Source organism: Penicillium odoratum (assembly GCF_028828045.1).
Source record: "Penicillium odoratum strain IBT 22623 chromosome Unknown utg000001l_segment0_segment0, whole genome shotgun sequence".
Lineage (NCBI taxonomy): Eukaryota > Fungi > Ascomycota > Eurotiomycetes > Eurotiales > Aspergillaceae > Penicillium > Penicillium odoratum.
In genome coordinates, this window is record NW_026643143.1 from 529,523 (window position 1) to 555,384 (window position 25,862).

The 25,862-nt window shown below is 47.4% G+C and overlaps 9 protein-coding genes across 9 annotated transcripts; 5 read left to right on the forward strand and 4 right to left on the reverse strand.

Moving 5' to 3' along the window:
- Positions 1–187: 187 nt before the first annotated feature.
- Positions 188–2,815, reverse strand: N7520_000198 (uncharacterized protein; the record flags this gene model as incomplete). The annotated part of the gene is made up of 1 exon (XM_057134133.1): positions 188–2,815. One exon carries the CDS (start codon positions 2,813–2,815, stop codon positions 188–190), a length of 2,628 nt encoding a protein of 875 aa, XP_057000069.1.
- A 1,958-nt stretch (positions 2,816–4,773) lies between these two features.
- N7520_000199 (uncharacterized protein) lies at positions 4,774–5,376 on the reverse strand (the record flags this gene model as incomplete). The annotated part of the gene is made up of 1 exon (XM_057134134.1): positions 4,774–5,376. One exon carries the CDS (start codon positions 5,374–5,376, stop codon positions 4,774–4,776), a length of 603 nt encoding a protein of 200 aa, XP_057000070.1.
- Positions 5,377–6,569: 1,193 nt separating this feature from the next.
- N7520_000200 (uncharacterized protein) lies at positions 6,570–7,470 on the forward strand (the record flags this gene model as incomplete). The annotated part of the gene is made up of 2 exons (XM_057134135.1): positions 6,570–6,656; positions 6,712–7,470. 2 exons carry the CDS (start codon positions 6,570–6,572, stop codon positions 7,468–7,470), a joined length of 846 nt encoding a protein of 281 aa, XP_057000071.1.
- Positions 7,471–10,226: 2,756 nt separating this feature from the next.
- On the forward strand, positions 10,227–11,495 carry N7520_000201 (aromatic alcohol reductase; the record flags this gene model as incomplete). The annotated part of the gene is made up of 4 exons (XM_057134136.1): positions 10,227–10,313; positions 10,370–10,654; positions 10,720–11,046; positions 11,118–11,495. 4 exons carry the CDS (start codon positions 10,227–10,229, stop codon positions 11,493–11,495), a joined length of 1,077 nt encoding a protein of 358 aa, XP_057000072.1.
- A 453-nt stretch (positions 11,496–11,948) lies between these two features.
- On the forward strand, positions 11,949–13,788 carry N7520_000202 (putative amino acid permease; the record flags this gene model as incomplete). The annotated part of the gene is made up of 4 exons (XM_057134137.1): positions 11,949–12,150; positions 12,197–12,254; positions 12,303–12,309; positions 12,505–13,788. The coding sequence occupies 4 exons, from the start codon at positions 11,949–11,951 to the stop codon at positions 13,786–13,788; spliced, it is 1,551 nt and encodes a 516-aa protein (XP_057000073.1).
- Positions 13,789–14,414: 626 nt separating this feature from the next.
- N7520_000203 (uncharacterized protein) lies at positions 14,415–17,158 on the reverse strand (the record flags this gene model as incomplete). The annotated part of the gene is made up of 3 exons (XM_057134138.1): positions 14,415–15,788; positions 15,841–16,560; positions 16,625–17,158. The coding sequence occupies 3 exons, from the start codon at positions 17,156–17,158 to the stop codon at positions 14,415–14,417; spliced, it is 2,628 nt and encodes an 875-aa protein (XP_057000074.1).
- Positions 17,159–18,280: 1,122 nt separating this feature from the next.
- N7520_000204 (RNA dependent RNA polymerase) lies at positions 18,281–22,069 on the forward strand (the record flags this gene model as incomplete). Its single annotated transcript, XM_057134139.1, has 1 exon — positions 18,281–22,069. One exon carries the CDS (start codon positions 18,281–18,283, stop codon positions 22,067–22,069), a length of 3,789 nt encoding a protein of 1,262 aa, XP_057000075.1.
- Positions 22,070–22,842: 773 nt separating this feature from the next.
- N7520_000205 (putative clock controled protein (Ccg-8)) lies at positions 22,843–24,258 on the forward strand (the record flags this gene model as incomplete). Its single annotated transcript, XM_057134140.1, has 2 exons — positions 22,843–22,939; positions 23,048–24,258. 2 exons carry the CDS (start codon positions 22,843–22,845, stop codon positions 24,256–24,258), a joined length of 1,308 nt encoding a protein of 435 aa, XP_057000076.1.
- Positions 24,259–24,678: 420 nt separating this feature from the next.
- Positions 24,679–25,581, reverse strand: N7520_000206 (alpha/beta fold hydrolase; the record flags this gene model as incomplete). The annotated part of the gene is made up of 1 exon (XM_057134141.1): positions 24,679–25,581. One exon carries the CDS (start codon positions 25,579–25,581, stop codon positions 24,679–24,681), a length of 903 nt encoding a protein of 300 aa, XP_057000077.1.
- Positions 25,582–25,862: the final 281 nt, after the last annotated feature.

The following is a 25,862-nucleotide window of genomic DNA, read 5'->3' on the forward strand; positions in this document are numbered from 1 at the left end:
CGACTACCTAGACCGATGGATATCAAAACACGATGCACTGACACATCAAAAATGAAAAAAAAAACAGAAATGCTCCAGGCGAGAAAAAAGGTATAAGGCTTTTGAGCATAAACAACACCGCCAATGATTCCCTAAGTAGGGAAAAAGACAAGAAAAGAAAAGAAAATAAGAGATATAAGTTAAGTAATTACTCCTTCAGAAATCCATCACCATCATACAAGCTTCCTGGTGTACCAATCCCCAGACCCAGCGCCTTCCTAGTCGGAGTTGTCAACCCACGTCTCGCAGAAGAATGACTGGCCATGCGGATAGGAGAATGTCCACTCTTCGAAAGAGATCTGGGAATACTATTATGCAACCGAGTGGGCGAAGTGCTAGTATCCGAAAACACATAACCCGCCATATGAGCCGCAGTAGGTTTAGGAGGTGAACCACTTCGATTAGCATCTTCCCAAATAGTAACACGGTCCTTAACAGTCCCGCTCCGTGCTCGGGAGGTATTAGGTAGTATTGATGGGCCAATAAGACCCAGTGATTGAGAGCCATTGGAATCGCGATTCCGTCGGGGACTTGAATCGGTGTTCGTTCGATATAATGAGTCGGTGGATTTCCGCCAGTCGCTTCCTTGTGTGCCTGTTATGAGCGGGAGACCGGTTGATGGACCGATTCCCATTAGCGGGAGTGGATCCATTGGTTTGGGGGTTGAATTGCTGCGGGCGTTTCGGCCTGGTTGGCTGCGTGGGCCTTTGAGGGGGGTTCGGCGGGGACTGCCATTAAAGTGGTTCTCGTAGGAGTGAGAGGGGCCTTCTTCGGGGATTGCCCAGAAGTTTAGTTTATGCTCAGGAGAGGGGGTGTGTGTGAGGACACCTTCGTCTTCGTCGGGAGGCAAATAAGTGAAACGTTCATGTAGGTCACGATCTTTGCCGAACAGGTCGTTGGATGGTGTTACATCTTGTTTTTTATTTGGGGTGCTCTTGTTGCTTGATGCTGTAGGCTCTTCTGCCAGGGGTCCCAGTGTGCTATGCGCAGACTTGCTTCGTCGGCTGCTTCGCTTGGAAAGAGGGGATGGGGAGGCCGTGGGAGGAGGCAGAGTAGGTAGTGATTTGAAGTTGCCGTTGATTGCACTTTCACGCAGATCCAGTTCCTCCATTGCGTCAAGATCTTCTGGCTCTTCTTCTACCGTGGGGGAGAATGTAGGGCCACCGAATGTCATGGGCGGGTGAATTGAGATCCTTACGCAATTCTGGCGTCTGTGCCCCTTTCGCTGCGAGTTTGAGCCCTTTAGAGCAGATGGTAAAGGCTGACCTCGGAGGGATAGACTAGATCGTTGCATTGGGCTCGGTGGCATTGAGCCAACAGTCTGTCCTGGTGATCCAATGGAGAACAATGTGCCATTAGATCGAGGTGAGCTTCCGTAGAACGGATCAGCCTCATACTCGCCTCCCCAGTAAGCTGGTTGTTGGAATTGGCCGAGGTACGGAACAAAGGACAAGGAAGAGTTGGAATGTCGCCAGTTGATCGTCGGGCCACCTTGATAACTGTTAATCGAGACAGGCGTCCCACTTCGCAAAGATGCATGTCTTTGCGGTCCATTGGATGCTATCGAATCACGCCGTCGCGGGATTGGCACAAAGCTGAATCGATTTTCACTAGAAGAGCTTGGATTTCGAGAGTTGGTCGTCATACTGCGACGGGGAGAAGCAATGGGATCTATAGATGATCGTCTGCGTCCTTCAACGGTAGAGGAGGAGCGGACGGGGAAGTTATGCAGAGGAGGCATGGATGTATTGGCTGCAATGAAGCTCCTGCGGCCGTTTTTCACACCAACATCGTTTGCACTGAAGGGTACAGATGTACCGCCGGATGGGAAGTTTGGCGAAGTGATGTTTGTATCAAGGGATCCTGGACCCTGTCGGCTATCCTCCAGAATTGAGCTATTTGTGGTGTCGAGACTCATGGAAGACAAACGCATAATTGAGTCGTTCCTCAAGTAGCTGAGCCTATCTAGTGGCATGACAGTTGCTGGCGGCGGCGGGATAGGTTTATCAGGTGCCATTCCTGGTGATTGACTGGCGACGCTCACTCCTCGACCCCGTGGCGGCGATTCTTCAAAGATCCTCGGCGGAGGATCGAACATTTCTTGCGAGTTTCGACTCTCCAAGACTGGAAACTGACTCGATCGGTCCTTCTGAGAGGGCAGTGGCCAGGCTGATGATGGTGATACTGGCCGCATTCCCAAATGAAATCCAGGCTCCTCATGAGTCAAATCTGGGGTTTGCCGAGGCGTATGTTCAGCTGGCAATTCAAGAATCCCTTCAACAGCAGAGAGAGGAATATCCTCTCTAGACTGAGAGGTCCTGGGAGGAGTATGATGGATGACCGTCTCAGCCACGGTAGCCATCGAACTCATGCGGCTATGTCTTTGCGAAGACCTTGATAGTCGTTTTGATCGAGACCGCGAAAGTGAATGGCGAAGTGACCGTGCTTTCTCCATCAGTGGAAATGATGAGTCCGATCCGTTCTTCGGTCGCAAGAGTTGTTCTCGTGAGTTTGCCAGACCCCATTCGTTTGGCTTTCCATAAGGGAGGTTGCCATGGGCTCTGAGAGCAAGGTCTTCTTCCCGGGATAGTTCAGTCAACGTGTCCCGGGTATAGCCTATACTGTGAGTCAATCTTCCATGTCTGAGACTCAGCACCCTCAGTGCAAGTCGCTCCTTGCGGACCCTAACCCAGACGACGATAGCAATAGCAGAGCAGACGACGAAGACGGCCGCGCCCGAGGCGGCGATTGCAACCTCCGTACCCAGGCTCAGCATGGCCGCCTCGCTGGCGTATTACCTGGCGATATGATTGAAGCCAGCGCACAGTTTGCTAGGTTCTCTTGATATCGTTCCGTCGCTCATTCGTCGATTGCTCTTGTCTTGATTCGTCCGATTTTTCGTATTTTGATGTTTGGATAACTTGTCAAATGTGATATGGCCAACAGAGCCGTGCAACAACGCGCCTGAGGAGAAACAAAGGGCAATGCCTGGGAGAAAGCGCCATAACTGACATTCCCGCCGGTGCGGTTTGTTATGGCAGCATTGATCATAGCCCAAGAATGTAACGCATCACCAATGGCACCCATTAGGAATGTTGGCGGCCACACTATCGCACCCCTTTTTGCGGGCAGTTATGATGTCCTTTCGCAAATCATATTGCGCCTATAATTTGTCGGAACGTCTGTGCGGCAGGTTTTGAGCTGATTGGAACGAATCTCATAGTAATATTCTCCATACGTGTTCAAGATCAGCATGATGAGGTACCCGGAATGACCAGTCACTAGGCCAATGTCCACTCTTTAGAACATAGACAGCATCTGATCAACTCCAGTGAAAACGTCTCTGGGATCTCTTCGCTGCCTGCGATTATCTACCTCCGTACTTGTCGGTAGTCGATTCAATAGTCAAGGAAGCCGCAAGCCAAACGGATGTTTGAGATATTTCCATAGCTGGATGGTAAGCTCAAAGTGAATAAAATAGCAATGCTTAGTGAACTGTACCTCACTCTGAAAAATCTATTTACTTGCCCAAACTGGTGCTGAAGATGGGATGCGCTGCTGACATCTGGAGGGTAGGCGGTTCCTTGCTTCCCACAACAGGCCGGTGGGTCCGTGTCCACCTAAAGCAATCGGTATCGACTACACTGTACAGTCAATTTCTCTCTGGAATTTTTCGTGGAGGTTTTTTTAAAGCTTGTTTGAAGCTTCTCTAGGCTTTCTTAACTATGAGCCTCTTTGCCGGCTAGGTGCATGGGGTCCATTTCCCACCACCCATCCACGCATACAACTAACTATAGCGACTCGGCAAAGCAGTATATGCTAGGACATATTTGCACATACGAAATCATTGTAGGTAGCCCATATGATCTTTTTCTCCTATATCGGACAGAGCTTATCGTTTTGGACCCTGACCAAGGGGAACAGTCCTTTCAGTGTGACGGAGAAAGGTACCTGTTGGATGCAGCTGAAGAATCCGGCTTTGACTGGCCCTACTCGGACCGTGCTGGAACATCGAGTACTTCAGCTGCAAGGCTAGTCTCTGACGAAGTTGATCAGTCCGACCAGTCATTTCTAAATGATGATCAGCTGACAGCCGAATTTGTCCAAACCGATACTGCTTATCCGTTGAGCGTTCGCGTTCGCGTTCGCGTTCGCGTTCTTCTCATCCGACAAGAAGCGCTCTATGAAGGGAGTTAGAGTGATTTGGAAAACATATTTAAAAAAAGTAACCGATGAGAAAAGCGATATCAGGCTAAATGGAGAGTTGAAGAGAATCCCGAAGAGATCGAATTTCGACTCGATTCCAGCAGCTAAATTACACCAATATTGTTGTCATATAACGCGCCCTTGGAGTGCACAGGCTTGTCAACTTAATACTCCTGACATCTATCTGCCTTGACGAAGCTAGTGTAATGGATAATGTAGAGCTTTCTTGAAGCGTGACTTGGGTGTCAAAATTAACAAATATGATCTCAGTCCTGTAGATCACTGATGCTGGTTTGTCCTATAAGTATCTTGAGCAGAAAATCACCGAAGGATGTTCACAGCGTATCAGCTATCCAAAGATTTTAACATTATTAAACATCAGACAATTGTTGCGCCATTGAGCTCATGGCTGCGCACGCCCCCCCGTGGCGCATCCGCCCTGCGTCCACATGATACCCCTCCACTGCGGTCAGCACCAGTCTAGAGAGTTCCTCCGACATTGACTTGATGGATAGTAAAGCCAATGCCTCACTCTGCAGGGCTGGAAATAGCGTTCTCATCAAAGAGACCGATGAGATAGTCGGCGGCGATGTCAACACTGTCACCAAGCTGCAACATGACGATGCTCTCATCGGAGGAAGTCACACTTTCCTGAGGATCAGCGGAGAAGAGAACGGGAGAACTCGGAACCAGGGCCTTGGTTTGTGGGAGGTAGTGACCGGAGTAGGAGGCTGAGGCTGAGGTGACGTTCTCGGCCACAGCCTCCCGAGAAACGTGTTCAGTTGGGAGTATACCGATGTCAGTGTTGGCTCTAGTCTGGAACTCGACGATATAGGCGTCCTGGTCGCACATTAACTGGTTTCCGTCACCGTCTTCGGAATTTGGAACGTCTTCAACGGGGAAGATTTCGATGTAGGGAATGGCACATGTTCGTTTATAAATGGCATCGCAGGCGCGACGAGGGTGGCGGGTGTAGCGCGAGCAGCTATTTATGAAACGGGGTAGGCACTCGTGCTCTGGGAGGGAGTTTGAGCAGGGGAACTTCTCCCACAGTCGCCAGTACAGTATTGTGAAGCTGCAGGAAAACAGGATGGCCACAAGGAGAATGAAGTTGACATACTCGGGATCCATGATAAATGGGTTGAGTTCAAGTTGAGACTTGGAATTTCGGTTTCGATTGTTATGGTCTCTCATGATTATTTCCGATGTTTGATTTGGTGTTCCTAGATGAAATGCGCCGACGTTCTGCGTTGGACTGCATGTTTCGTGATTGTGAAATTTCGGTTATAGCCTCCAGGTCGTTGCGCGGATCATGTTCCCGCTCTTCGCCTTGCATTCTCTACAGTACGAGTTTCAATAGATAAACTACTCATTTTATCAAAAGTGAGAAGAAGATTGCCGCTTCTGTAGTCACAAGTCATATACTAATCAGGCACAACGCCAAAACATTTGGAGCCAAAGTGATGTATCAAGTGTATCTATAAATATTTTTAAGCTTCCAGTAAGCCTAATATCTTAGATTGAGTCGTTCCAAGATCACCTAAATTATCTTTCATTAGTTTGATTATGTAGGAGGCTTTCAGCCAAGCGTCAGGCTTTGGCTTAGGAGTAGACCATAGACCTTATTTATAATATATGAGAAGCGCCATAACACACTACGTGGGCAGCCAAGTCAATCAATTGAGCAAGATTATTCCAGATTATTTCGGGCCGAACAGGGAAGCGAATTTGGAGGATTAACGTTTATAACAGAATATGACGTCTAGGTGCAGAAGCCACATCCATGTGGCATAACCCTGAAACTAATAAGATTTACGATCCTACAAGCAAGTAAGTATAGCGGTAAGGTCGAATGGGGTTTGGTACCTAGTGATCGGATCACGGGCCTCGCGACTCCGATGACCGATTCACGCTCGGATCTAACTAATGTCAGTTGATCTAAAAGGCCCGAACAAAGCCCAAAGTTGTTTAAAGAGAAAATACTAAGCCTATCTGATCACTTTAATTTTATGTTTCCCCTTTCCTTCCCTATTTTATTGCAAAGGCCCAAGAGAAGTCGAAGTCGGTCTTTGTTTGGGTACGCCGCCGATATTTTAAGATTTACGTTCAAAGGGTACCACTGGTTAATGTTTGGAACAAACCAACATCTCTTTGACAAGACACAATCAATGGATTCTATTGTTTCCCACACATTACATTCAAGAAGATTCAATACCGATCTTTATTCGACTTCGTGCATTATAAAATACTATTCCGCACGACCTCAACCATTTCGTTATTCATACCATCCACCACCTTAAACACCACGTGAAATACCTGCCAACATGAACTATAAGAAGAGCTCCCTCATTAATCCACAAAACTATCACACTCATGAGAAAGTATGGGAAGAGGAAGAGAAACAAGTGATGGTATGTAGTTACTAGTAATATCATCCAACCAATATACAGCTAACAAACCCAACAGGCTCAAGCCCTAGAAGAAGCACTGAACTGCAAAAAGTGCCCTCTCAATATCACAGAAGCCACAATGAATACAGATATTGAACAAGGGAACTACATCACAGCCAACTATCCCCCATTTTTCCCAAATACAAACACAAGAGATGAAAATATCTCCCCCCTCGACACAACCACTCCAAACAAAAGCCTATCCCACTGGAAAGTCATCTCCGAGCTCCAACGCCAACGCTACTACCATATCGTTGAGCATGGCCTCGACGCTCTCAATAGCGAAACCACAGACCCCAATCTCGCACTCCTCTTCGCCCATTACCAGGTAGACTATCACATCCGCCAACACTACCTCGCCTGCAGAGGTGTCTTAACACTCTGCCGCGATGCAACGGACATGCAGAGTCTCCGAAAGTGGCAATGGCGTATGGACAGGATAGATACTATGCCCGACGAAAACCAAGCCCGACCGAAAGGTCCTCGACCACTTGGTTGGCCGAACGATGAGAATCTAGAAATGGCTCATCAAGTGCAGTTGTGGAAAAAATCATGGAGAGCGAGACAGAAGCATCTTGAAGAAGTTCGGGCGAGGTGGGCGGTTATTATGGAGGAGAGGCGGAGGCAGAGAGAGCTGTTACTTGCGAAGCAGGCTTCGACGTTTATGGTGCGGTTGTATTTCGGTGGGGAGTTGTGTGAGTTGAGGGAGTTGGAGAGGAAGGTTTATCCTGAGACTGTTAGGTTGGGAAGGAGTACGCAGAGTTTGGGATTTTGAGTTTGGTTTGAGCATAGCGTGTTGGATGCTGAGCTGGTCTTGATGCATTCTGAGACTCTTTACATGCAAATTATATGCAAATAATTTCATCAATTTCAAATACGGATTTGAATTCTTCTTCATTTCACAAACTACGTAGAAGGTTAAGGGTTTGAAGTGGGATAGCATTCTGGGTGGCATCTGACATGACTACCCCGTTCTTTGATATTACGCACATGGTCTTTGATTTAGTCCTGTTCTTTGTTTCGTGAGATGCGGGGGAGTTGTACAAGAGGAACTCCGGAAGGTTGGATATCCCTCGGAGTCCTGTAATGTTCTGAGACATTTATTATAGTCTATTTAGTTATGATTCGGGGGATATAAGTACACTGACAGAAACAAAAATACTAAGCTCCAGATTTGCGGAATCGAGTCTCGAGTCTTCTTTGTCGTAATTTGATTCGAGTGTGAGATGGTTGGAAAGTACCAGCAATAACCTTTGTACTGTACCAATCAAACCTTCAGACCTCAACTATTCAATCAAGATTGAAAACACAAAATTCAATATGTTTCGGTTCTTCACCATGCCCAGGATAAGCTGCAAAGTTGGGTTACTGTGGCTTTGCAGGTTAGAAGTCCGAATCTCGTGAAACACCAAAGGTGAGATCTACCAGGCCTCTAGGGATGTCAGCATCGTGAGACAGAACGGCACAGTCTGCTACCACCTCGTAGTCGGAACAAGTGACAAGAACATTTCGAAGCCCATGAGAACGTAGGTATATATAAGATCCACGATGCCTTCAATGTTCAATGTTCATACAGTACAGAAAGCCAACATCTACTCAACCGCCAATACCCATTCGCGATCCTTCAATATGCGTCTCACAGCGATCATCGCCTGCTGCTTCACCACCTTGGCTATTGCTGCTCCGGTCGAGGAAAGTTCCAGTAATAGAGCTTCCACAGACGCAAAGGAAGACATGAGTGGATGCCGGCCACATTTTGATGAATGCATCGAGGTAAGGCCCTTGAAACCTGAGCCCATTCATCACCGGATTAATAATTTCCAATAGAGCTGCCGTCGCCACCAAGAGGGTGAACATTGCAGAAATGTGCGTCTATTAGATCACATCGACTAATTTTTTGCTAATGATGTGATAGCGATGCTACTATTGGTATTGCAGTTGATTGGCCACAAACACCTGCGGGTTTCAACAACCCGTAGACTGATGAAAAGCCTGGCATCCGGGATTTGATGTTAGAGAAACTAGCGAATGAATATGATATCAGGAGCCAAAAAGATTGGCGGAATCAATGGAGAACGGTCATAGCTTAGCAAAGCCAGAAGCCATGACACCGAGCTCCTGGAAAATGCATCCATCGTCCATTCAGAACAGTTCTTTAGCAGTTAAGTCAGTCATGATCAGCAATGGGGTGCTGAACCCCACCAAACCTGATTAACAGCATCGGCTGATATGCGGGGGAGGACCGTACCGAAACAATACTCTAGCATTGATTCAACTGCTGCATTCCCGCGTGATTTCCAAGGTGGAGTCAAGATCATCACGTATGCCTACTGAATTGAGAAGAAATTGTTCGCCAAGAGCATAACCCCACCTGCACACCCCTCAATGCTGCCTCAATGCTGAGGAAATTGAGACCCGAGGAAATGCTGGATGAGAAAAGCAAATGAGAAGCCCAAATGTCTCATTTGCTCCGTATTTTCTCAGTAATGGTTAGGAGGTTCATGCCCAGGCACCGATCTCCCGTGCCCAGGACGGATGTGGCTGGGATCTTTTATGCCTCTGCGGTGATTAATATTTAAATTTCCCCGATTTGCAGCCATCTCTTGGTACCCAAGTTGATGCCAGCCCCAGCCCAAGCCCCAATCCCAGCCCCAACCCCAGCATTAGCCTCCCAAGCCCAAGTCCAAGCCCAAATCTAAGCCTAAGCCTAAGTTCGCATGTCCCATGGTGCAGCCGCATTACCCACATTTTCCTGATTGGGCTTTGAAGTGATCATGGCACGGGATTCATGACTAATCAGAAGTCCGCATTTCGTCACAGCCAATCAGTACCAGGTAACGAAGAACAAGTATCCTAGTACCAAAGCCACGCAGATCTGACGATCTCTGACGTTGGGGTCAAAGAAGGGGAAAAATAATGCAACATCTATTTCCCCGGATGATACAACTAAAACATTTAAGAGGACCGAGGACGAATCTTGTGTGAAATGTTGAAACTAGTCATATGCACCCGTTTTTATACCCTGTAATTTCCTTTCCCCTTGGCTCTCAGACTCTCAGTCGGAGGACTGCGCACCGCAAACATCATAATTATTCAACCGGGAAGCCGTATAGAGGTTATGACGTAAGGGCCAAAACCGATCATATTCCCGAGCCACCGGCCCGTGAGAGGCAAATGATTTTACAAGATTTAAAGGGTTCAATGAAGTACGGAGTGGGAGGGAAAACCCCATTTTATATGTAATGATATGAATAAAACAGAGATTTAAAGAACACAAAACAAGGAAATGACGTCCTGAAATGAAAAAAAACTCGTCCCCCTCAAACGAGGGGAACTAACATCCACAATGACCCACGTCCACTCCGGATAGGAATGAAAGTGGGTTGGTAACTTGGTACACATTGGGTGACTCCCTTTATTAATGGCTCCTAATTCCTTCTTTCTTTCTTTCAATTCTTCCTTTTCATCCCCACCACCCTTTACTTTTATCAATCTTCGCCAAATTATTAATTTTACTCAAAATCCGCCATCATGTCGAAGACCAAGGTTCTTCTGGTCGGAGCTGCGGGCGAGACCGGAGGCTCCATCGCAAATGGCTTGTTGGAGGATGGTTCCTTTGTACGCTTTCATTAACTCCATCTATATGACCAAACTAACCGCCCTTGATTATGTAGGAGGTGATCGCTCTCGTTCGCCCAATCTCAGTTCACAAGCCCGCCATCGTAAGATTGCAGGACCGTGGTATTGCCATCCGGAAATGCGACCTGAAGGCACCCGAGGAGCAACTGGTCGAGGCGCTGGCCGAGATTGATGTCGTCATCAGCTGTGTCGGCCCAGCTGAGCAGCAAGACCAGATCCCTTTGGCCAAGGCCGCAAAGAAAGTCGGCGTCAAGCGATTCATCCCCTGTGGTTTCATCACAGTCGCACCTCCCGGTGGTGTGATGTGGCTGCGTGACGAGGTAAGAAATCGCGCACGTGTGGTCTAGTACCATAAACTGACCATTGATGTTTTCTGCGCCCGCAGAAAGAGATTGTCTACAACCAGATTCGCCAGCTCTGGCTCCCCTACACTCTCGTCGATGTCGGCTGGTGGTACCAGCTGTCCTACCCTCGTCTCCCCTCGGGCCGTGTCGACTATGCTATGACATCAGGCAACGATGAAATTATCGGCGATGGAAATGTCAAGACTGCCCTGACGGACTTGCGGGATATCGGTCGCTACATGGCTCTGATCATCAAGGACCCGCGCACGTTGAACAAGAAGGTCTTGGCCTACAACCTGGTCTCCTCACAGAATGAGATCTACAACCTCATGGAGGAAATCGCTGAAGAAAAGATCGATCGAAACTATGTATGTCTTTTCACTTGGTTTATAACTTGGTAAGATTTTCAGCTAATCATTATTGTTTTCCCGGAACACAGGTCCCCGAAGAAACCATTTGCAGCAGAGTCCTGGCGGCCCGACAAGCCAGTGAAACTTACCCGTTCGATCCCATCAAATTCATCCCCCGTTATCTCGCCGAATACCAATACTCTTGGGGAATTCGGGGAGACAATAACCCCGATTACGCTCGGTACCTGGGTTACCACCTGACTCCCGAGCTCTACCCCGACTTCAAGCCGACCGACTTCCGCGAGTACCTAGAGTCCGTGATCCGCGGCACCGCCAAGGGTGTCTACACCGACCGAGTCATCTCCCGGAAGCACCAGCGCCACTTCCCCCGCACGGAATCTAGTGACTCGTTGTACACCCGTATCTTCCCTCGGACCGAGTCGAGCGACTCCCTCATGTCGAGATGAAATGATCGGACCGATTTTTCACACCGCACTGGGAGCGACCGTGCTCCAGGTTGACGCCGACCGTTCCCACCGCTTGTTCCGAAATTCACAATATCTCCCCTCTGCCCCATAGATTGGGGCCTTGATTTGTTTGGGGCGTCTTGATAACTTTAGGCGTTTTATGATGTTTACGGCTTTGATGGGGAACATAGAGAAGCCCCTTGACTCCATGGTCTTGCCGTGACGATAGAGAGTTGCTGGTAAACGATGTTTTGCTATATTTTCGCCTTTTTTCATACTTTTGAGTTTGACCGTGCTCTACGGAGACGGTTCTCGTTGCATATAGAAATTCATACATCATATCCTGGTGATTCTTGATCGTTCCTTCCTTGCTCCTTCCTGGTGCCACTTCAAATCTCAAACGCAAAACCCGAACCTGTAACCTCCGATCGTTTGCTTTTCCCCAATGCTGGGATGGAGTTGCCCGAACATCCACGCCGGAGATATCGGTCTTCGTACTATGAATTCGCACAGAGTGCATTCCCGCCTTCTAATACATCGGCAACGACTATCCCGGAACATTTCGATGGCTCCATACATGGTCCTCATGCGGACGTTGCGTCGGGGTTTGTCGACATCTACCAGACATTAACACCTCGACAAGTTGGAGTCATTGGTTTGTTGCATCTCCAACTGTGATCCTTGCACTAACCCCTCTACAGCGGTTGGTTCAGCTATCGGCACGGGGTTGATGATTGGGACTGCAAGGGCTCTTACACTGTAAGTGGCCACCCCAAGTTGACTTGATTAACACTGACCGGGCAGCAGGAGCGGCGTGAGTGATCTCCATCATACACATGAACACGAGCTAATATTCCCAGCCGGCCGCCATGATGATATCATATACCTTCGTCGGCTTTTCAGTATACTTGGTCTTGTTGGCTCTGGGGGAAGTCGCTGCTTGGTTACCAAGACCATATACTGTGGCAGACCAGGCTTTGAGATTCGTTGACCCAACACTTGGCTTTAGTTGTGGCTTGGATGTGAGTCTTACACCACCCACCTTTGGCATCATCTCACCGGAAATAGATACTGGCTGAAATATGCCATCGTCACCCCGAATCAATTGACGGCCGCCGCTCTGATCATTTCGTATTGGGTTGACGCAGACTGGATCAACCCTGGGGTGTGGATATCCATCTTGCTCTTTGTGATAGTTCTGGTCAACTTCGTTCACCATGGATTACCCAGTCGAGTGGAGTTTTACGTCTCGTCCTTGAAATTAATCATCATGAGCGCTCTGATAGTCTTGTCGATGGTGATTGCTTTGGGAGGAGGACCAGACCATGATGCTCGAGGCTTTCGATATTGGAATACTTCTGGCGTGTTTGGTATCTTCGGGGCGCGGGTGAATCGTGGGCTACTGGAGAAGTTCTTGGACATCTGCGCGACCATGTCTTCGGCGACATTTGCCTTTATTGGGAGTGAACGGTCAGGCATTATGGTGAGGCAGCCTAATATCCGTAAGGCTATTTCTCGTGCCATCAAGCATACTTTCTACAGAGTATTGGTGTTTCATCTTTTGGGAATCACGCTTTTAGGCATGCTCGTTCCTCGAGATTCGACCAGGCTGTCTTTCGCCCGTGGGTCTGCCAAGGGGGCTGCTGCTTCTCCATTTGTTGCGGCCATTTATCTGTCTGGCATCGCAGTAGTGCCGGACATTTTAAACGGGTGTATTCTATTATTCGTGCTGTCAATCGCCAACTACGATCTTTACCTGACCACCAAGGCGATGTGTGATCTCTCCCTCAAGGGACGGGCGCCTTCTTTTCTTCATCGCACAAACCGTCGAGGAGTTCCAATCTACGCTCTGGGTGTATCTGCATCCGTTGCAACACTAGCTTATGCCAACGTTGCCAGTGACTCCCAGCTCGTATTCGGATATTTTGTGAACACGGTGACCATGCTTGGTCTCCTGGTCTGGATATCGATCCTCATCACTCACATCGCATTCGTGCGGGCGCGCAAAGCTCAGGGTATACCTGATGACGCCCTGACCTTTCGTGCTCGCTTCGGTCTTGTCGGTACCTGGCTAGGCCTAATCCTCTGTCTGTTCATCTCCATGACCATGATCCTTGGCACGTTTACATTTGACAACAACGGCAAGTTGAAGTTCCACTATCAGTCTGCGGCAGCATCGTTCGTGGGTCTACCAATATTTCTTATCCTGATAGTGGGGTACAAAATAGTGGTGCGGAGCAAACGTGTCAATTCCAGGAATGCCGACATGTGGACGGGAAAGCTAGACAGTTGACATGCTTAAATTAGTGTTCATCGATATGACTCGTCGTATACGCGCCCCTCCTGTTTCAACTGTCTTCATACTCCTTATGTTTCTCGTGATAATGCATGAACTTCACATAAGCCATGTTTTCCCATTAGCTGAATGGGGCCAAGTCAACGCCCATCAGCGAAATCAATTTCCCTTCTTTGTCACTCTCCTGCATCCAACCAACAAAGGATATCGAAGTGGAATGGCTTGAATGTTTGCTTTTTCTTCTTTCAAAACGAGTTAGTCCTGTTTTAGCCCGGCTAGGTACAGCGGCTCGAAGGGATACCTACCACTAGACTGCGGCAACATCCTCAATATCCACGGACATCCGCATATCCTCTCCGCAAATTGCGGATATGGTATGTCACGTAATATCCGCAATCCTCAATTTTGCGGATATGGTATACCACCTAATATCCTCTGGATATTTGAGGATATCCAATGGATATCAAACCAGCCAAACACGCCTAGCCTCGTGACTTTTTTGAGCGTGTATAAATTATGCGGTTTCTTGTGTATTTTTGAAGTAATCTTCGTGTAATCATCATTTTAAAGATTTCAATCTGGTAAACATGATTCTGTCATTTCTAATCAATACTTAATACTAACTACCTTAAATCAATCTGAAATCCATCAGGTAACCTAGGTTGCTTCCGAATTCGCCCCGACCGTCCCTGCATGCCCTCATCTATTGGCATTTCTGGAAGGTCATCGTCATCGTCATCAAAACATTCGGATGATCGTTTCTTTGATCGTTTGCGCTGCAGTTGCTTACTTTGATCATTATTCTTCCCACTACCCAAATCATCATCGCAGCTCTCTATCTGTTGTGTATCCTCTATGCTAGGCTCTTGATCCTCCTCTTCGTTATCACTAATTAGCTCAAGTGTTTCAAGCTGGGGCATTGGTTTCCAAGCTTGATCTAACAACGCAGCTTCTCCAATGGATAGATACTCCTTGATAACCTCTATCTCCTTCTGCTCAACGTCAAAGTTAGTGGCGAATTGATGAAGCATCAGTCCTCGGATGGTACTTGGTTTCAATTGCCCGCGACGATAGTGGCACATATCGCGAGCGCAATTAAATAATCGCTCAACGCCTGCGCCACTAGCTGGGATTGAGAGATTATCCCGTGCTATCCTCGCAAGAATAGGAAACTCATGCTCATGGTCTTTCCAGAATGCTCTAGGCTTCTGACCCTCGATCCCGCGGGCAAGATACCTCGCAATCTCATCATCTTCGGGCTTTGAGAGCCTATGCTGTGGCTGGCTCTGAGAAGCACAAGCAGCATCAAGATCACCATAATCATCATCCAGGGCCTCTTTAGTGGTATCTTGTAAGACTGTATTGTTTGAATCATGGTGAAGTGTCTCTTTATATCGATCAAACTCTCGCTTAAGAACTCCATGATAGTGATCAACATAGTTAATTTCACCTTGCCAGTCTGATGATGCAAAATATCGAAGTTTTTTTGATGGGCAAAGGATTGTCGCGAGTGCATAGACATCACCATATGATTCATAATCGGTCGCAGTGTAGTACTTTGAGAGCTTCCGTTTAGCAGTCTGAAGAGCTTCGAGCATGTGCTTCTTCCAGACAACACCTTTATTCTTCAACTTACTCTCAGCTTCATCAAGATGAGAGAAAAGCTTGTTGTAAATACTATAGATGTTATGTGTAGTAACATCCTTAGTCTTAGACAACATATTTGTGAAGTCGAAGAAAGGCTTTGTGAGAAGAAGAAGGTATTCAATCTGTCGCCACTCTTCTTGATCAAGTTTGAAGTGAAGATACTGATGGTCTATACAATACTGATCATAGAATGGTTGTAGCCTTTTGGCCCGATTCAGCATGATAAAGGTCGAGTTCCATCGGGTTTGGACATCTTGAACAGGAACTAAACGAGGCTCCTTAGTTTGTAGAGCCATAAATGCCTCCCGGCGTTGTGGGCTTGCATTGATGAAGACCGCAAGACCTCGGATCTAAAACTCTTTTATCAGAATAAACTACAAGCCTTAGGGAGATAGAACTTGCCTTCTTTAAGGTATCTGCAATTTGCCGAGTTGAGCTAGATCTTTTGGTCTGAAATGAATGGGTCCGCTCATCAGACCACTCTAGTTCAATCTCTTTGTTAGGTGGTGTCACCTTTAGCTTCCCAAGAAGCTCATTCAAGCTTAATTGAATCACATGCGCAATACATGGAACTCGGAAAATCAAGGTATCTGATTGGCTTTGCGACTGGATAGTCTCTTGGATGTTCATCATCAAGGTATTGTTATTCGTTGCATTATCTGTTGTCACAGATAACACACGATCAGTGATTCCATGATCAGTTAGAAGCTGGATTACGGTCTTGCTCAGATTTTCACCAGTATGAGATCCATGAAGATGCTCAAACCCAAGAAGAACTTCACAGTAATTCCAGTCCTGATCAAGGAAGTAACCTGTGATGGCCATGAAAGCTTGCTGAAATGGCGATGTCCAGCAATCAAGCGCTAGTGAGAGGCGACTCCCATCTGGAAGCCTTTTCAGAACCCCCTTCTGGTCACTTCTGACTGCAGAATCAAGATAACGTCGTATGCTTCGCGCGGATGGTATATCGATCTTGCTGTGGGCTTGTTGAATAATCTCTACTAGATCTTTGAATTGGGTGTGTTCAACGATTCGGAAGGGTAGGTGAGCTGTAGAAATGAAGTCTAGTATCGCTTTCACCAGACGCTCCTGGGAGAAGGGTTGGTGTCTAGGGATAGTTGGCTTTGGGATAGTTATTAAGATTAGCAAGAGAGATATTAGGGGTCTTGATGAAAGAGAAATATACCATATGTTTGAGTAGCTGATCGATCCTCTGGGTAACTGGCTTCCGAGTACAAGTGCCTGCCTTAATATGTGCATTCATTGGCGATGACCCAGCACGGCGATAGCTTGGATGAACAAGGGTACAGAGACATGATGTACACATAACCTTTGGCTTGCCAGTCTTCTCATGTGCAACCTGATTGAAATTATCCCAGACACTTGATGTCTTTTTCCCATCCCAACGGATCGAGTCTTGTATTTCGGGCGCTGATCCAGACTCTGTATTTAGCCACCACGTTATAAAGCGCTTACGAGATCCATCCATCTCGCTACCAGGCTCGGAGGAATAGAGGACCCAGTACTGTTGAAGAGGGAGGCCAACACGCGTAAGCGAGAGGGGCGCAATCGGAAATGAAATTCGGGACGTGGATGTCAATGAAGCCTGACTGCCAATGAGCTCAGAGATATCATCTGAATAAAGGAGGTCGGTATTCAGACCTAGATCTGAATCGGCGCAGAAGGAAAATTGGGACTGAGATGCCTGTGAGTAAGACATACTGTACTTGATCACTATACAAGAGAAAGAAAGGGAGAAACGTACATATAGGACGAGCTGAAAATATCAGGGTTATGGCAATAAGCTGCAACTCGTAAGTTGCGGGGTGCGTTTTCGATATATCTCTTACTTTTAATGACGATGATTGGCTATTACTAATCACCAGTGAGGATAATTGAGGATAATTAAGGATATATCGCGGATATCCGCATGGATATCCTTGGATATCCGCATGGATATCCTTGGATATCCTCGACCTTACTATCATACTCACTAAGTCCGCTGTCCACAACATTAGAGCTTCCGACCGGTATTTCTTAGAAGGATATATTTAAAAACTTAATATACTTAAAAGATAGGCTTAGGAAACTAATTTAAAGCTAGGCTAGTTAAATTTGACCAAGAAATGGTGAGTTTAGTCATATGTACATCGTTTAGCTAAAAGATCCTACACTACTGCCTTGAGTAAATATATATTTCCATGGTAAAGTAAAGTGGAATTACAAAAAATCATGTATATCCCCCAATCTACTTCAAAACTCAAATTGCTGCTATAAGTAATAATAAAATGAATATAAATTGCTTAATACAAATATATTTCTTAATATTTCATGAGGAATTAGGATAAATAAGGCTAGTAGTATGGTCAGGACCAAACCTGTGTATCTTTTGTTCTGAAAAATAAATTAATCAGCTGGATAAGAGGCACATGACTACCCCTAAGTAGATAATCAGGCGAGAGTTATGCTAGTGCGGATATCCGCAAAATATCCTCATATCCTCGCGGATATCCATGGATATCCTCATTGAGGATATGGTATGGAAGTAATATCCATTATCCTCAATTTGCGGATATGGTATTGAACCTGATATCCAGCGGAGAGGATATGCCGCAGTCTACCTACCACCCATCCGGTCCTGTTGAGATTTCTGTTTGTGATTTTGAATCCTCCTAGGTTAGATATGTGAACATTCCTTTGTAGGAGTATTGCACAAGACTGTTTGTTTCGACTTAGCATTGGTACAGGCACTTGGGATATTGAACATAGTCTGGTAAGTGTGGATATTACAAACAATTCACCACAAATTTTGACAACAAAAAGCTTGCTCAACAATCGACGCATGAAAGGAAAGGTGGAATTCGAAATGATCAAGTCTACTACTCCACAGAAAGGGAATGACACATTCCGCCTCATCATCCAATACTTAAATTCAAGCTTTGGTGTCGATTTCCCCATACACTACCGGTCGCCTGAGAAGTCGGAAGGGAGAAATCTCCAATTAGAAGGCCTCAAAGTTATTCGCCAACTCTTTTGCCGTGACCAAGACAGACTCAACGGAGTGATAATCGATTTCGAGGAATGGGTTGCTGGACGAACATCACCTATCGCTGTCGCTTTCGCAACCACGGTACGAAGCGGGTCGGCCAGGGGAACTCGGGGTCGGCAGCGGAGCGAAGAGCCCCAATTTTTGAGCGATGACGAGAAAGATGCCCGAATGAGGTACCTCATTGATTTGATCAATGACCAGTTGTACTTCCTCAATGACGGGGTCAAACAGGGACCGCAAGTGGAGGTGGAGGAGAGGGACGTGTCTCCAAAGAGAAGGAGACTGACCGAGGATGAGGAATTTCACACAGCGCCTACTTCACCGACGACATTGAATGATGAGAACGCAATGCCGCTGCCGAAACTTGATCTTGATCGCGTGAACGTGTCGCTTCGGCCGAATGAACAGTCTGACCCTAGCAAAGGGATGAGTTTTCTCGAGAAACTCAAACTCGCACAACAGAATCAGACTCGATCGGTTTATTCTATCCACGATAATGTGGCGACTAGCTTTTCGACTGTTGGGAACTCGGTATTTTCTTCTCATGTTGGGCGGTCTTTCGATACTGAAATCACCGACGTAACGGATACCCAATCAACCTTTGCTGACTCGGTGGTCGAAAGCTTCCTACTGGAAGCGGGGAATTCATGCGTCGATCCAAGTCCAAGTGCCCGAGACATGATCGTTAACATACTGCGACAGCTTGGACCGTTCTCGTGGGAGCAGACATTCCCTGAGACCATTCCCCTGCGATATCGCTATGAACTGGAGCGAGTAGCACGAGCATGGGACGTCCCTTTTGCAAAGATTTTCCCAAGGCATGTGCTTTTCAAATGTCCCGCTGAACTATGGTCATTCTTCGCACAGCACAGCGAGCGACAAGGGAAACCCATGCCTGAAAAAGCATCACCAAGAGCATGGGATGCAGCAATTGGGGACTTTAAAACAGACCGCAATTCAGAAGTGGTGGTCATGACAGGTGAACTGGGCTGGATCCCTTTAAAAGAGGGGATTTTCAAATTAAAACTAAACCCTCTCAAAGTGGACAGAACATGTCGTTTCCATCGCCGGTTTGGTTCAGATCGATTCTTGTCTCTTACTGTTCCTGCCCCGGCTCGTCCTCCGCGTGATATTGGATCACCTTCTCAGCCTAATCTTCTACATGACAGTATGGCCGAGTGGCTTACACGTACGGATCACCAATGTCTAGGACGAACATGGCGGGCATTTTTCGTCGAAGAGATTAAAAGTAAAAGTAAAAAGAAACCCGAGCCGCGTTTGCGCGTGGAATTCTTTGCTGTTGATGGGATCGACTTTCGTTTTGCTTCGTCTATGTCTCTTGCGCCACCTGAAGAATCCAGCGATGCACATACCCCGATGAGTGTACAGGATCTCCTGGAATGGCATATGCCGACCGCTTACAATGGTGACCAAAATAATTGTAAGTTCTTCCAACGCATTTCTCTTGGGCTGTCTAAGACATTTGCTTCGGTGATGTTAAAGCCTACACAAGTTTTACACCTGAGAAATGATCCCAAATGGGAACGTGTGATGAACGATGGTTGCGCGCTTATGTCCCGAGCATTGGCGATCAGAATATGTAAGGTACTGGGTATTGCTGGATATACACCCAGTGCGTTCCAGGGGCGAGTTGCTGGTGCAAAGGGTCTGTGGATGGTGGATCAACCGCAATCGAAACATCAAAGTTTCTCTGAAAACGATGGAGATGATGTTTGGATCGAGATATCAGACTCGCAGTTAAAGATCCGCCCCCATCCCCAACATTGGAGAGAGTACGATGAGGAGAAGTTGACTTTTGAAGTGGTGAATTGGTCCAAGTCTTTACGTCCCGTTGGACTGAATACCCAGATCCTGACTATCCTGGATTACGGCGCGCATGTGAAGGAATACATCGCCGACCTTACGCGGAAGGGCTTCGAAGATCTGGCCAAACGTCTCGAGGAAGTTCTCGACTCCGACAGCCCTGTCCTCTGTCGCGCATTCGTACAGAAGATGAAACCAACAGGCGAGGGGGCGAAAAGCTTCCGACAACCTGATCAGTGGATAGTGGATGATGCTGAGCATATCATCCGTCTTGTAGAAGCAGGCTTTGGCCCTCAAAGCTTCTTTCCGCTTCGAAAGGCCCTGCACAGACTATTCAGGCACACCTTGGAGTCCCAAGTCGAGCGACTTCATATCGAGGTACCGTTATCGACATATGCATACTGCATAGCTGATCCTTTAGGCGTTTTGGAGCCAGGAGAAGTGCATTTTGCTTTTTCGACCAATTGGCGCGATGCGGATGGGAACTTCCAGCGAACGCATCTGATGGATATGGACGTCTTGGTCGGACGTTTACCCGCGCATGTCCCGTCTGATATCCAGCGACGCCGAGCTGTGTATAAGCATGAGCTGGCGCATTTTCAAGATATCATTGTCTTCTCATCGAAAGGGGATGTGCCACTAGCTCACATGCTATCTGGCGGAGATTACGATGGTGATACACCATGGATCTGTTGGGATCCTATGATCGTGGATTCTTTCCAGAACTCCGATATGTCGGATATGGAACTCCCGGCAAAACACTTTGGGCTGACGGAATACAATAAGTCTATGGCTGATATGCATTCCACGGAGGATTTTCTACAAGGCGCGTTCGAGTTCAATCTGCACATATCACTTCTTGGTCGATGTACTATTGAGCATGAGAAAATTGCCTATGATGAGTCGATTGATGGTTCGAAAGCGAAGGAGCTCGCCTGTCTACTGAGTCACCTTGTCGATGGACGCAAAAGCGGCGTGTTGTTATCTGAAGAGGCATGGAAAACCTATCGGAACTCGATCCGCCCCCGGCCGCGCTTATGGCCAGCATACCGAGAAAAGAGTCGAAGGCCAAAGCGAACTAATATTGTGGATTATCTCAAGTTCTTCGTTGCCGAAAACCTGTGTAAAAAGATCCTCACAAACATGGAGGCCAAGTATCCCATGGGACAAGGCTTCGAACACACCGACCAAGATCTCGCCCGCCCATGGCACGAAGCCCAAATCCGCGCGGGAAACGAGCGCAACGGCGATCTGCAACAAGTTCTCAAAGAGATCTCCTCGTCAATCGAAGCAAAAAAAACTGCTTGGCTTGACATGAGGACGGAAAACGACAAATATGCCTTCCGTGCTCAGCAGGCCGTAGACCTCATCAGCACTCTCAAGCCACCACAATCCTCCCACCCGCTCGTCCACACATGGCAAAACAGTCCCCGGGAATGGCGCCGTCTGCTTGCCTCGTGTACTTACGACCGATACCGGGACAAAAATGTCTTCCCCTGGTTTGCGTTCGGGGATACACTTTGCGAGCTCAAAGCTGAGACCTTACCGTCGCGCAGCATGACTACTACCATTTACTCCTGCTATAAGCTGAATCAGAAAATGGTCGCTAGTTTGACGGCCAGCGAACTCGCTGCGAGTACAGTGGAGAGCGGCTTCGGTGGTGATGAGTATGAAGGTGAAGATGCTATCGAGGCACTACTGATGGGCGATGATGTGGGGTACTTTGATGGATTGGAGGATGGATTGTCCATCCAATAGGCTGTACAGATATGATGATTGATGAACGACGTGTATACCCCATTTGAATAACCAGCGTACTTTGCATATGAAGTTCCGAATTTCAAGATCAATCTACGTGTATCTTGATTAGTACTTACTTGGGTAATCATTAGCATCGTTCCCAATTTCAATCCCATCCACAATCCATAATTCAGCTAGCTATTAAACAGACAAAAATACTGTTTATAACCTGACCAGCCCCAAACAATACTACCAGCACTCACCTGGCCTTAGGAAATTAAACAACGAAATCTCAAGAGTTACAAAGTTAGTAACCTTGGACCCCCACTTCAAGTTCGCTAGCGTAAAGGCAACTCCCATTTGAACTGCCGATATCATTTCAACCTTCCTATTTGGGGGGTTTTTTCATTCGTCAACCGGGTCCATGTTGGTTTCTTGGGTGCATGTGATGTGACGGGGTAGAGTTCTCCGGTTGGGATTTTAATGTACTTTCGGCTTAGTACTTGGGGGAAGTTTGACTGTTGTAGGGTATATGGGTTGGGTTACAAGAAATTAAGAATACTATAGAAAGAGACGTGAGAATATATGGAGTTTTGATATATTAATTATATAAATGTAAATGACAAGTACATGCAAATGTAAATGTGGTAAGTACAGTAAAGTGCAATAAGCAAAACTGAAGTAAAACTCGGCACTTCCATTAAGCATGTGAAGGTCACTCAAGTTTCACGTGCACTTCCGCCAGAACGCGAATCTTGCCACTCTCTTATCCACCACTTCTTCAACTCAAGATGGACGACTCTCTTGACGATCGGACTCGTCGAGCCGCCAGTGTATTATCTATGGATGACCTTGAGGCTGCCCAAGCTTTGGAGGGCCTTCGCACCGGTACGATTCCCGACCTACCCTACGCTCCCCACGCAAATAAACGATACTGGCGCTATTCTACCTGGACTGTCGAGTAGGAAGAGAAGAACCTGGCTAATTATTTGCTAGAATACGGACAGTCACCACGGGCATCGAGGCAAACCATCTCGGGGACCTCACCGAATCCTTCACAGGCGGAACCGCTACTCTCGCTTCTCACGTCATCGCACCCGCTCATCTCCTCCGCAATCAACGGCTCTGTATCCGCATATACCACCTCGAAATCGTACTCTGCGCGCTTCAAGTCCGGCGCTGAGTTCATCGAGCGCAATATTGGCTCACCGGTCGCGAATACCGTGGGCTCTGTTGGTCGCAAGACTGGTGTTGAAAGCGGGCTGCGCTGGGCGCTGCAGCGGAGGGATTCTTCGCGGGACTCGAACCATACTAGTAAACGTCGCAAGGTGAACAGCGAAACTCCTATGGATGTGGAGCAGGGACCGGAGCCGATGCTCCAAGGCCAGAGTGAAGGCCAGACCCAGAGCCAACCACGGACGCGCAGTTCTTCGGATCTGTCAATGGCTGAGACTCTTCCACCGTATGATGATACACGGTCGCCTCGGTATGAGGAGAAACCCGGACGACAGACCCCGACGTGGCAGAGCCGACTGGTCATTTCAACCTCCGGGTTAGGTGTTGCTATGAGCGAGGAATCACTGCGTAGCTTGACATACTGTTTAACCTGGTTGCGCTGGGCAAACGGTCGACTCGGACGCGCTATTGTGGCACTTCAGAATGCCTTAACAGAGTGGGACCAAAAGAAGAGCCAGTCCCAACAAAGCGATCTCGAAGGCGGAGAGAGCGCGTCGCTCTTGACACAGCGGATTCAAGCCGTGAAAGCAGATGTCCTTTCAACATTGAAGCAGGTTGTCGACGTTGTCTCGAAGTATGCTGGAGGGGCGTTACCGGAAAACGCCCGTCATCTCGTCCGACGACACCTGACATCTCTGCCTCAGCGATTCCAAATGGCCAGCACATCCCAACCACCACCCGGCTCCGTCGAGGCTTCTTCGGACGCGACGGTTGGTGCGCATCGAATTCTCGTTCTGGCCAACGAAAGCTTGGATATTCTAGGCCAGGTTAGCGGTGTCGTCAACGACACCCTCGTTAGTGCAGAGCACTGGTGCGAACGGCTGGGACGCAAGCGCCCCGATAACAAACCCGCACAGGATGCGGAAAAACAGAATCCATCTGCGACGAATGCTCAATATGGAATGGATATCAAGCAGCCTCTCCCTGAGGCTGCTCGGGATGTGCAGATGTCTGGAATTGAGAAAGTCTGATTGATACCCTGGTCATCTGACCGCCTTTTCTTACTGTTTGCTTTTTGTTTCATTTCTGTCTGGGACGGTTTCTTATGATTGATATCCAATGGTTGTTATTATGCATTCTTTTTTACGTGCAACTGGGATTGCACTCAATTGGATTTAAGGTGGTTTCAAGGTTGGATTTGGGCGGGATCTATCGATTCAAATTTCATGAAAAAACTTTTCTTTCATTTCGGCTTCAACTTGAACCAAAGCAATTTTTAGCTGCATTATTTCGGTTTTGATAAAAGAATTTCTACATGATCTATACATGCTGACATCGACGATGTTACACGGCCATCCTTTGCGGCAATTCACTTCGAATAGATCCTGAATATTCACAAATGATAAACTTGAACAAAAATGGTGGACATTAAATATGGGTAGATTTATTGACTAACATCCCACCTTACTCAACCACCATCCTAGTTCCACACCGAGTTGTCCTTCCTGATCATACATCACCAGGTGGCCAGCTCCATCAATCAACACCACATCGGCATTCAGCTTTTCTCCCAGTCGAAACGCAGTCTCAACCGGAATCCACTGATCCTCTTTCCCCCAGATAATCCGAACAGGCATAGCCTTGCCCACTTCCGAGTACCTACCCTCAACATCTTCAGTGCTACGACTATTAGCCTGCACCATCTGCCTCACGAAACCCCGCCTCCCGGCCTCAGAAAGCCACGGACCCTTCAACATATCCATGATCTCCCTCTTCAGATCAGAATACGCCGCATCGCGAATATAAGATTCAACAACGCCCTCAAAAACAGGCCCCGTCAATGCAAGAAACACCTCCTCATTCTCAGCAACCAACTTGAACAATGGCTGTCCAAACGGTCCTAGTGCAACAACGTTGATCAAGCACAAACTCGCAAACTGACAACCATAAACTATATGCACCCGCAGGCTCATCAGTCCGCCATGGTCATGCGCAATAATATGTGCTTTCCCAGATTCCCAACTCTGTGCCCAGAATCTGTACAGCGCGGCGAACACTTCTGACTGCTCGGAGAGATCGGCATCGAGTGCTTCTTTGGTGCTTTCCTTCCCGGGTAGGGGTTGGCCTAGTGGACTGCAGCCGAAACCGGGGTTGTCGGAGAGGTAGACGTGGAAATACCGGGCGAGTGAATGAGCGTGGATGTGCCAGACTTGTGAGGACCAGGGTGTGCCGTGGATGAATACTAGTGGTGGGGAGGTTTTGTCGCCAAGCGATGTCCAGCAGATTTGGTAATTGTGGGTGGCGCTGGAGTATTCGAAGGTTTGTGTGAGTTTGATTGCTTGGGACGGATTCATGTTGGCTAGAGACTTCAATATTCCAAGGTTGTATTGCTGTTTTATTCATCCCCTGAGGGTTGGATGTTTAAATATCACTCCTTTTGAATTGATGAGTGGCGTTGCTCTATAAGTGACCAATCAGGACCGGTTTTCCCTGTCAACTTTAGTTGATCATGGCTAATTCTTTCCAACCTTTTCTTAACGCAAACATTGAATTTGTGATCTTAAGTAAATGGGACGAATTGATCGTCATGAACTTACAGATCATCAGACCTGCCAAATTATCAGATTGAATATCT